The following is a 12,500-nucleotide window of genomic DNA, read 5'->3' as shown; positions in this document are numbered from 1 at the left end:
AGTTATTTTCTTGTCTAGTCTTGTTTCATGTTTGTTAGCGTTTGTATTATGTAAGTGTATTTATCTTTTAATCTAATTTTCAGTGGGCTTCCAGACTTCATCCTCTTCTCTCTCTCTCTCTCTCTCTCTCTCTCTCTTTGTATTTACGATGCTTCATTTTATCGTTCCATCGATGTTCTTTTTTAGAAGGGCCCACATTATACAACCTCTGTCTTTTTAGTGGGTCCCTCCATTTTTAGCACTTCAAGCAAGGTTATGCCCTATGTACTTCACTTCGACCACTTCTGCTTCTTTTTTACTACAATGTATAATTACTATAAGGTCCTCAATAAGTATTGTACAGTCTTTTCATTTCACAATGTTCTGTTTACCTTATTCTCTGTTATCAAAGGAAGTGAAACATATATGTTTTATCAAAAAATGAAATAAACTGAATTAAATTGAAAAAAAAAATCACTCAACCTCATTACCCTTGACTGCACTGAGTTTCACCGCTTTTATTAGTGTTGTTGACAATGTAACTATACACATGAGCATTATCATTATGACCATCACGAATTAAAGCCTCCTGTAGTGTGCTGTCATGAGAATACAATAAGATCTTCTTTCAAAGAAGAAATTCACTCCGGAATTTTATCAATTCCATAGGAAACAGAAAAAAATCCCTGCAGAACGGTGCAAAAACGACCAAAATTGAAGAAAAAAAATAAGGAAGTTATGAAATGTTAAGATTTCAAAATTTTTCAGAAAACAATTCTTGAGCAGTCTCTATGAATATTCAAATTAGCAAGTTGATGGTGCATGCTCTCACAATATTTCGTATTCATTCTATATCCGAAAATTACAAAAAATGTCATGTTTCAGCTGTTTAAATGCAAAACTTGCATTAAGGGGACTGTACAGTACTGGTTGAGGAGGGGGTTCATGTTTTGAACATTCCTAAGTGAGATAATGAGAAACCTCTTATGAAATATGAAAGAGCATGTAATTTTAAGACGGATTCAACGTTTATTTGATGAAAATTGGTTTTCAAATGGCTGAGATATCCAAAAAAAACAGCACTTTATTACGATTGCTTTGTTTTACTTTGGTTTTTGGATGTTTCAGTCATTCTAAACCCGATTTTCATCAAATAAACTTTGAATTCCTCTGTACTATATCATAAGTGTTTCTTGGTATCTCGCAAAAAGTTAAAAGCCCAATTCTCATCTCCACCAAAACTGTACTATCCCTTTAAAACCATGAAAACCATCCAAATTAAAAAAAAAAAAAGTTAACTGATATATTTTGGTATGGTAATATGCTCTTACCTGTATGAGCTAAAGACACATTTTTTTTTTTCTTCAGATTTCATAAATAACATTCATGGAAACTTGTGAGGGCATAGCATCATCAATTCGCTCATTTGAATATTCATAATGACTGGTCAAGAATTGTTTCCCGAAGAAATGTGAAAGTTCAAAATGTCATATCTTCCTTATTTCATATTTGATTTCTGCCATTTTTTTTTTGACGTTCTGTTTGGATTTTTTTTTTTTTTTTGCTCTTTCGTTTAGAGTTTATTTATTTTGAGGTGGGTATCATTTGTAACGTTTCCATGTTTGTGCTTTTATCTTACAAACAGGAATAGACTGCAACGCAGAATGCAAAGGACACGTGGTCCAAAAAGATCCTGCATAATGCTAGGCCACCTCGCCAGATGTTGCCGAGAAGCTCACTACAGAGTACAAAAAGCTCTGTGAGGATGAATCCTCATCCCACCTTACATCGGAAGTTGTCATCATGGTGACCGTCGTCAACGGTGAACATCACTCGATGTTCAAATCACAAAAAGGAAAGAAAAGAGGAAAGTAACAACCTTCGATTTTAATGGGCCAACAGAAAAAGAAAGTCAGTCACCCATGATCTTTTTACTATGATGTGAGCTAACACCCTCTATTGGCAATGAAATCACAGCATCAAGCCCTTTCGGAAAATTGTCATAATCATCCCACAATTATGTAGCGCGTGTGTCAAGTGAAGTGTAGTTCAATAATGATAACGAAAATCGCACTTCGATCACTTCGGGGCACTCCCGTGAAATCCAGCCTCTCCAATACAAGATGTTTTTGACATCACTTCTCTGGCAAGGCTCGGGCCACCACGTGGTATGCTTTAATCACGACACAAAGACATAAAAATCATCACAGCAGTCATGCTGTGCAATATTTTCAACACTTTTTAAAAAAAAAATCTTACCACACTGTATATAATGGCTCCCTTCAAGTTAAGCCTTATTGTGCTGCCAACGTCCAGAGGGGGCGCTATACTTGTTTGACTTGTATACAGGATGGGAAGAGTCGTGATCCTGGACTAAAATGCAAAACTTGGTCTTCCCTTTTATTTGTTGATATCTTGAGCAGAACGAGAATAGAGGTGAAATATACTAGCATGTGAGTATGGTCAGGTTCCAATTGAATTTGTAATCGTTGGGATGGTAACTATGTATTAGTTATAATGGGACTGTACAGTTCTGGTTGAGGGTAGGATTCAGGTGAAATGAAATTCAGTGAAATGATGAGAAACCTCTTATGAAATATGAAAGAGCATGTAATTTTTAGAAGGATTCAACGTTTATTGGATGAAAATTGGTTTTCAAATGGCCGAGATATCAAAAAAAAAAAAAAAAAAAAAAGCCGACAGGCCACGACTTTTATTAGGATCTCTTTGTTACACATAGTTTTTGGATATCTCAGTCATTTCAAAACCGATTTTCATTAAATAAACTTTTGATTTCCCTTAAAATTGTATGCTTTTTGACATCTCATAGAGTGGTTTCTGAATATCTCGCAAAACATTAAAAGCTAAATCCTCACCTCAACCAGAAATGTACTGTCCCTTTAACGTTCTGCCATACATTACTATAGTACTAGCCCATAAGTTTGTGTGTGAGATTTGTAGGCATTTGACTTATTTGCACAGAGAGAGTAAAAGGAGAATGAGGCCCAAGTATAACTGTGTGAATTGAGAGAATGTAGCAATATTACTAGACATATTTTAAAAGTTTGACTAAAATCGGACAATTCGTTCAAAAGCCCGGTTCGAAAGTTATGCATTGTTAAAAGTACGTGTTCAACCATAGCCTTTTGCAAAGGCAGCTCGCTATATAATTTCGGCACACGCACACAGAGAAATTTCTTCCCACATAACGGGCAGTAAGTAAGTAACGACATTTTCAGAGTTTCAGGAATACTTTTTTTTTAATCGGGTGATGTTCGCTATTCCAACGGTTCGTAGGCCTTTTATAAAAAATAAAAAATAAAATAAAATAAGATTCGTTTTTCCGAAGTTTCGTAATTCCGAAAAATGAAATAAGATTCATTATTCCGCAGGTTCGTTAATACGAAAATGAAAAGAATGCACGTTTCAGATTAACTAGGGACTTTAATTTAAACGTTAATCGTGAATTCTTTTTAATTTCATTTTCGTATTAACGAACGCGGAATGACAAACCTTCCGAATAACGAACTATAACTTTTTTTTTTTATTTTTAACAACGCATGGGTGTTGGTCACAATCACGTATATTCGAAGAATATTTTATTGACTTCACGGCCTTATGATTCTGGTATTGGTTTGTATGATATAGATGCTAAAACATGTAATCTTCTCAATCTTCTCAAGATGATAAATGTAATCTAATGACTTCTCAAGATGATACATGTACAAGCATAAATTATCTGATCTGCGTTTTCATTTTTCTTTGCCGTTGAATGATGTTGCGTATGAACCTGAAACATGTGAAAAATAAAAAAACATCTGTCAAACACGCTACGGCAATGTGATACATTATAGAACTGTGAGGGGAAAATGTCAATAGGCAATTTTACGTTAAAAGGTATGTCAATTAAAACTCATACAAAAAAAAAACGTATTTCATATGAAGTGTCCCTCGACTTTTAAGAGGACGAAAATCGAAGGATGGCATGAAAGATTTTAGGCACTATTTCACAATATATAATCTTCTTGCTACCCCCCCCCCCCTTGGAAAGCTTCAAGAGCCACAGACCTAAAAGAATACTTACAAATTTCAAGCATTTAAAGCAAGGACTCACGTTGAACCTGCTTTCCCTCTTTCACCCCATCTATCTCTCTCTTTCTCATGCATAATTTAATCCTTTAAGTGCAGTGATTTTAATTCATGCATTTTTAATGAACAAAATATGAAAAGTTCTTGTTATGACGATGATCGAAGACAGGCCACGTGATCGACTCTTATTGCGACTCGAACTGACACTGTTGATTACGTAGCACGATCCACTCGTTTCGCTTTGACAAGCCCAACAGTGAACGTTTAATAGTGATGGCAAATCTTTCCCGCCGATAACGAAATTATCATGGTACTCAAAAATTGATTGGCTGTCACTGCTGCGACAGTGCCGATGCGGATCGCAAGGCAATCTCGGTATCAGTTACGTATGCAAATATCGTGTCCTTGTCACTCTCATTGCCAAGTTGGCTCGTTCCATATTCCATCATGCCCGCCCGATAATTGTATATGGCACTACATCTATTTCTACCGCATTCAGTAGAATGACGGTGGTGGTGTCTGTAGAAGAGATGGCGACCATCGCCCCTTTTGAACCATCAGCGTTACTGCAAAATTCTCTGTATGAGTGTTTGGTGCTCCTCTTGAACATCCCTACCATAGTCCTTGCAGCATTCGGTAACGCCCTTGTAATGGTTTCCGTATGCGTCGAGCCCGCCCTCAGGGAGGCGAACTACCGCATCCTCACCAGCCTGTCCCTGGCCGATCTCCTCTTTGCCGTACTCGCTGCCCCACTTGATCTGTACAGCAAAATCAGACTGCATCGAAACTCTTGTGCGAAACCCGAAACATACTTCACTGTGTGGAGTTATGTCTTTGCCGGGGTGTCTTTCCTGCATTTGGCGCTTGTCACGACCGACCGATACCTTGCCATCACCAGGCCCCTGTGCTACATCTCCATGGTAACTCCCGCGAGACAGTTCGTCGTGATGTCCCTGGTGTGGCTGGCAGGCTTGGCCTACGGTATCTCGGCGGGCGTCAATTTCAACGTGATAAAATATGACAACGCAACGTTAGCGTCTTATAAATGTCTGGGAGGCGTGGTTAACGATTCCGCTTCCAGTCACGGGGGACAGTTCTTCGTATTCACCGGCTCCTTCATAATCGGGGTTGGCATTTTCCTGATCGCGTTGAACTGTCACATCCTCCGGGTTGCTGTCATGCAGGCACAGCGCGACATGAGGCGGCAGCTAATGATGAACGAAATTTTAGGCCCCCGCGGGCGGCGGCCCGGCCACCTCGCACCGAACGCGGATACCGGTACCCGCCACGTGAGGGCGGTTAGAATTATTCTTTCCTTGGTAGCGGCGTTTTGCCTGAGCTGGTATCCTACTGCCATCCGCTTCTTCATAAGTTCCCTGGTCGACGTCAAACCCGCGACCGACCAGATCCTACAAGAGGTCAGCTACGCATCGTTGAAGATTAGCCAGATGGTGAACCCCTTGATTTACTGCTTGAGAGACAAAAACTTCAAAAGCACTTTCTGTACACTCTTCCCGCCCCTTAAAAGGTTTTACAGGACAACAACTGTTCACGTTCAGCCGGGAGGTGGTTGATATGCGTACTTAAAGATACCAGAATAATCCCTTTGTAATAGCAACAAAGACAACGATTCTTGTATTTACCGTGAACCTGATTCAATATCAATCCAGGCAAGCCGTTCATCATTATTTTGTCCCAAGCAAAATGGGGAAAATTTTGTCTCGTATTACGCGCAGCAAACCTATACGTTTTCTTTATAGGAATATCAATATTGCACTGATTTTTCATATAGGGTCCTATTACCATTTGTTTTGCGGGGAAAAAAAGTAACAACATAAATGCCTACATTACTTTCCTCATTTCTTTCCACCGAACGTTCATAAATAAAAACATATGTTGTGTAATGAATATCTTGGAGTCAAAAGGGGCGTGAGCTTTCGATCCTAGCAGAATCTTCGTCAGAGGCAAAATGACAAACAAGCAGGGAAAGCAATCACATAATAAGAACTTCCCACAAGAAGAACAGTCAGGGACAGGGTGGGTACACAGAACAAAGAAAACAAAGGAGAGGGTGGGAGGTCACAGGCAAGGAGCCCAACAGGTAAAGGGAGAGGGATTAGAGCAGGAGGGTGGACAGACAAAAGCAGGGCTGCCAACTCTCACTCATTGAGAGTGAGACTCACTCATTTTGGTCCTTTCTCACTCTAAAACTTTATTTTATTTGCATGCACTTCTATTGATCTCACTCATTTTGACTCCTAAATTAAAGCATTGGCCTATGGGAGTCTCACTCTCAACTATAGTTTCCAATGTTGGCAGCCCTGCAAAAGGCATAGAGGAGGGTCAATCTTCGTACACATCAAAGAGGATTATCATGGTTTATCTGACTCTATTTTATTTTTTGTCATACTTATTGGGGTTTTTTTTTTTCGTGATTGTGTTGTACGTATTAGGTAAGAGATGAAAAGACGCAAAGTTTTGAGGTACATTATATTTGCAGTGAATTATTGCTACATATTGTTGGCTTCATGTCATCGTCGGGACAGAGGGACAGTGCATAACTAATGGAATGACGCCGAGTGGCTGTTATCATTAAAGCTGTGCATGCAAGTTTGGCGGAAAAAAAAAACCGATGGCTGACAGTCTTTTCGTTTCTTTTTGAGAACTATGAAAAACAAGATAGAGAATAAGCTCACATGATCGTCAATGCTTTCACTATAGCTTATTGCTGGACAATCATATTAGAATAATTTGAATCCATTACAACCGTAACCATTGCCATCTATTTAATAGATCATTACAAAATTACCTGAAGGCCTAATGAACTTAAAATACGATTTAATAAAGGGTGGCTATTCAGACTCTAACTTTCATAGCTCGACCACTATAAGCTTTATATTTTTGCAATATTCTATGTATGTCTCCCAGCTGGATATTGTATTTCATTTTGTAACATTATGCCTCCTATAGCTGGATATCATGTATTATTTGATTTTTTTATATTTGATGTATTTTTTCATTGAGAAATATGAAAACAAAATTGAAATTGAAATTGAAATTGAAGTGGTTCATCGTGGCGAAAATATTACTAGTATAGGCTTCGTATATCATTATTATGAATGATAATGCTGTCTCCTGTAAGTTAACTTTGAGAAGAGATGTAGACTTGGTCCATGTATGATGAAATGACTACATCTACTTGCAAAAAGAAAAACTGTCGAAGTATGCGAATAAAAAAAAATGCATTTAACTCGTGTACCAATACCTCTCGCTTTGTCTTCAATATTTGTAAAATATACAGCATGTAAAATTCTTGCTCTTCTGTAAGTAGGCCTAAATAGACATAATGGAGAGTGCTATATAGAGAAATATGACGCTATATTTTATATCAACAAAATATTGATTGTGTTTGATATTCCTGATAGATATGCTATAGGCCTATACGGTATTTATAATCATGTCGACGCAACTTTTCTTTTTCATTTTGTTATTGTTTCTTGTGTGACTCTTCTTGTAAGAATAAACGACAAAGGAATTAAAGACAAACTAAGATTAAGAGGTTCAATTAAACTTCAAAGACTAAAAATATGTGCAGATTCGAAGACCTGCCATATCACGAAAGCAGCGCTTGGTATCCACACAAAATGCTTTGAACCGTGCACGAATATATGGGCAGACATAATAACATGCATACTGTATAGTATACGCATTATGCGTCGATTAAATCACGTTGATTAGTTACAGATTGATAGATGGATCTGTAGTTTGATACTATCTTTGGGAAGTAAAGTATACATCTGTACACACACATGCAGGCAAGGTTAATCGTCCAGCCCATCAACATCACGCTTTCAGCAGATGACGTTATTCTGTCCTTTCGTGCTTGTCTGGCGTAGTCAAATCGCCCATAAAGTGTTTGACGTGCAGTTAATACCCTAGATCAACATTATTTTAACTGCATACACTTTGGGTTGAATCAGCAGTGGATGCCCTTGTGTGACATGTTTACTCGAACAAATCTCTTCAACATATTGGTCCGGTTGAAGTCGCTTCTCCTATTTTTTTTTTTCTTTTACTTTTTGGATTTTGGGATAGATCAAGTCCTTCAAAAGGCTACATTTGCTGTGATTTGTCCGTGTATCTTTTTATTATTACGATTTTACTATAATGTATAATGTTCATGCAAAGTAGGTTGGTCATGGTATTTTTTTTTTGGGGGGGGGGGTTGTAGTATTATACAAAGAAAACTGTACAAGGCGGAATTTTTGGCCACACACTTCAGAACGATGTGCTTTTTTTTTTTTGATGTTCTAAGAGGATTCTATTCTTCAATTCTAAGAGGATCCAGTTTATTATATGAAAATCGGTATTGAAATGGCTGAGCGGTCCCAATTTAAAGGACTACTTTGTTTCGCTTGTTTTGTGGATATCTCAGACATGTCAAAGCCAATTTTCACCAAACAAACTTTTAGTTTCTCTTATGGAATTGTATGATTGTTGGTGGTTTCTATAATCATCTCACAAAAGTTAAAACCTGAATCCAATCTCAACCAAAACTATACCATCCTTTCAACCCTCTTTGTGCCAATGGCTCAATAATGTGCTCAACATTCACACACAAACTTATATGGGCTATATAGGTAACATAATGTGGCACACAGGGAGTTAATGAATCTTACCAGTTCCACATTAATGTAGCATGCCTAGTCTTTCATTAGTTTAGGATTTAGGATATGCAGTAAAATTCAAAGTTGCCAATTTCTTAAGAAAAGTTGATGATCTTTGCATGGGGGGGGGGGAAACATAAATCACATCTATACGTTTAAGAAGCGCAAAATATCATATGATATGATAGGTCCAATTGAGGTATAGTATATATATATATATATATATATATATATATATATATATAACAAAAGGACACACGGAGGAACATAAACTTATCATATTTTATTACTAATATATTGCCAGTAAAAGATAAATAGTATTCATATGATATCGGTTCGAGGACGTTCTAAAATCAAACACTTTAGTGATTAATTTGTTTATTTTGTCGTTGTATTTTTGTTATATTTTATAAACATTGAAATATAATTAATATAATACATATGTGATTATATAATTGGATGTATCAGCTCTGATTCGTCACTTATAGTGAGGGGCTATATTTGTCTCTTGTTTTTTACTTTGTCGTTTGTTTTCCTTGTCTTTTCTGATGGATGAAGAACAAAGTGAAATCGACCCTCCCCCCCCCCCCCCCCCCAAAAAAAAAGGAGGCAATACAATTGCCTCCTTTTGTTGAGATAGAAAATGGGCTTATAGCTGCATGCTGTACCCTATATCAAGATTTACAGTGTATTGCAATTTGTGTGCTAAGATTCTTTTGACTTATTCAATGACTTTCGATACTAGAGAATCTAGAGTCCTGTAGGCCTACAGGAACAAAATGCAATATACTAGTAAGGGAAAACAAACAACATTGAAGAAGCAGGCTTAAAACACAGCTTCAAAGCTTGTGTGTGTGTGTGTTTTTGGGGGTGGGGTCTTGCTTAATTTGGTTTACTTTTGGCTTGACTTCGCCACAAACCCAAGCCCTTGATTAACAATAGACGTATGACATGATTTTTCCTTAGTTTTTAACGTCTTAATTTCTCGGGGCTGGAGCTGTCATGGTTATTTTTAGAACAAGGTCGTAGGTGGGTGCTACATGTGTATGTGAACGTGTATGTGTGATGATCGTGTGTGATCGTGTATTCAGTGTTTTGTATCTCTCGTGCAGTACAGTCGTGGTGGTACGGTACATGTACTCGATCGACTCAGATCGATCAGTAGTTGTTGTTGTGGAGTGGAATTTAACGCGAAAGCGTAGACAGGAATTGTGAAGATCACTTTTTTTGCATCATATTTTGACTTCGCATTTGAGATATGGCTACGCTTCAAGCTGGCGGTGCACCTCCATGGGCTTCTATGCCAATGCCAGCAGGCTGGGAGGCTAAATATGATCCCAACCTTGGTAGATAGTAAGTATAAACATCTGCGGAGATCGAGAGAGGTGTGGTCTACTTTTGATATTGTAGTCCCATACACTTGATTTACTGTTTGTTTATTAACACTTTACTGTTAGCTGTGGATATTCAAAAGAAATGGATGTTGATGAACTAACATGCAAATAACACTTATCAAGATATAAGAAAACAAATAACACATATTGTATACCATAGAATTAAATAAATTGTTGTATGATTTCCGATTTCTTCAAATAGCAGCAATATTGGGCAGTTTTATTCTCACATGGATCTAACCAGCTACCACTACCAGTGGCGTATATAGAGTTCTAAATGTTTATTTATATTAATATAAAACTAAGAGTCTGGACAAGTGCTAAATTGGACGCCAAGTTGTTTCCCTGCGTACCGGTATTACGCGATGGAGGGTTGGCATCAAGGATAGCAGAGGAAGATAAGAAGGCGCATGATAATAATGGAAACAAAACAAAATTGCTACCCTACTACATGACAGTGCAAAAGAGAGCTAAGTTAAGTACAAACTCAGTACACCTAGAAACATTCATTTCCAAAGGTAGTGGTATTTTTATTATCTTAAAACGGGTCTAGGGCAATTACCCCCTGGGCAATTACCCCGCACCCTTCCCCTGGCCCTAATCCTAATCCTAATCCTGAACCTAACCCTAACCCTAACCCAAACTCCTAACCCTAAACCTAACCCTAACCCTAATCTTTACTCTTACCTTACCACTAACCAGTATTTGGCCGGGGGGTAATTGCCCGGATACGCTTAAAACATTTAAAAATTATAGTCATAGCTTTTTTTTTTTTTTATAAAGGGGATTATTTTGAAGAACAAGATTTTGAAGTAATAAGGATTAAATTTTATTTCGTGGAGGTAAAAATTTGGCAACAACATGATCTAAACAAATAAAAAAAAACAAAGACGCTTGATAAACAACAACAACTTCAAAGACAGCGCGTCTCAGGTGATGTGCATAATATGCTCGAGGACCGCGCGTTGTCCATTTGTTTTGTACAGGATTAGCGCGCACTTTCCTGTCTTTTCAGTTAAGCGTCTTTGGTTAGCGTGTACACTCGGACGCAATTATGAAAGCAAGCAAAATATGGGGTAGTGAACGATGGGCACTGTGTATGAGCACACTTTGGTAATGACATGGTCATGAAGTTCACGGGACCAGTTTTAACCAATCACAGGCTTCAAAACTCATAACATCATATTAAAGCCGAAAACCGAGATGGCCAGACTCTCTTTATAATGCACTGGATCAGTAGTCATGATAGTGATTCTAGACTGTGTGGAGTCTAGTAGAATAGGTCTAAAATAGATCTCCAGGTTTATAATTCACTGTCTTTAGAATTACTTCATACAAGGGTAAATTTTATCCTTTTTTTACTCGTGTACCCCAATGGGCCAAACTGTATAGTACGCCTACTGTACTATGGATCTAAATTAATTGTGACCGGCGACAACGGTTTCAGGCAAAAGTCGCGAATTTTGAAAATTCATTTTTTCACTGAATCACATTGCCCATTTCGTAATCTTTGCATTGATATAAAACACTTGTATTCTTCGGCACCATAAGTGGGCATAGAAAGAGAAATAAAATACACTTTTTAAGTTGTTAGCCTGACAAAATTGTGAGAAAACAGGCTTTGAAGATTCACCTCTTTCTCAAAGACAATGTCCGAGCGGCGATGCGAGGGGAGAATCACCCATCCGTACGATGGTGCCAATTGATGTTAAGCTCCGCCTCTAGCAACCACATCGCCTTCTGATTGGCTCACTGAGAGAGTCAAATTTCCCGGGCACCTTCCTCGGAGCTCAGCGTATGGAGCCGAAAAACAATGCGTTTCGCTCGGGTTTGTTTACCAGTACGTCTTTCAAGATGGCGAATACGATAATTACACGTATGGTGTACATGTACATGTGTATGGTGCACGCATTACGCAATGGCATCCACACGCCATGTCCGTGTGCATGTAACAGGAGCGGTGGCGAATCCACACATTTACAAATCGCGTTTTCATTGTGGTTGATTTGTCTTTATCATTGGCGACCCTTTTGAAGGCAGAAATTTGCTAGTGCTGGCAAGGGTCACGCTTCCTGTTTGTTTTGCTTTTACAAGACATGCATATATGATAATGTTGCTTTGCTCGGTGGTGCTAATTGAATTAAAACAAACAAACAAACAAACAAACAAACACGACTCGTAAGTTTGGTGCGAACTTGACGTGTAGTATTTGAATATAATTGGTCACATGTGACCGCTCCTTTCCTCTCATCTACCTTCCATTGAGTCAGTCTGCTGTCATAATTTATACTACATGTACAAGTAGACAAATTTGAGAATATTTACACTGTAGTTTTCTTTTCACACGATTATGTTATGCTACATGATTTTT

The 12,500-nt window shown here is 38.0% G+C and overlaps 2 protein-coding genes across 2 annotated transcripts in view; both read left to right on the top strand.

Moving 5' to 3' along the window:
• The first annotated feature begins 4,571 nt into the window (after window positions 1-4,571).
• LOC140237297 (5-hydroxytryptamine receptor 2A-like) lies at window positions 4,572-5,642 on the top strand. Its single transcript, XM_072317270.1, has one exon. It carries the CDS (start codon window positions 4,572-4,574, stop codon window positions 5,640-5,642), a length of 1,071 nt encoding a protein of 356 aa, XP_072173371.1.
• Window positions 5,643-9,926: 4,284 nt separating this feature from the next.
• The window catches only part of LOC140237192 (uncharacterized), a 35,615-nt gene continuing 33,041 nt past the window's right edge, over window positions 9,927-12,500 (top strand). The window contains exon 1 of the mRNA XM_072317169.1: window positions 9,927-10,088. Within this exon, the coding sequence (XP_072173270.1) occupies window positions 9,994-10,088 (95 nt within the window). The 5' untranslated portion in view covers window positions 9,927-9,993. The remainder of the gene's footprint in view (window positions 10,089-12,500) is intronic.

The sequence above is a fragment of the Diadema setosum genome, chromosome 1, assembly GCF_964275005.1.
Source record: "Diadema setosum chromosome 1, eeDiaSeto1, whole genome shotgun sequence".
In the NCBI taxonomy this organism is placed as follows: domain Eukaryota; kingdom Metazoa; phylum Echinodermata; class Echinoidea; order Diadematoida; family Diadematidae; genus Diadema; species Diadema setosum.
Note: the sequence above shows the minus strand (reverse complement) of the source record. Positions and strands in the feature narration are given on the sequence as shown.

Coding starts and splice junctions, on each gene's coding strand:
- LOC140237297 (XM_072317270.1), top strand. CDS start 4,572: ATGACGGTGGTGGTGTCTGTAGAAGAGATGGCGACCATCGCCCCTTTT.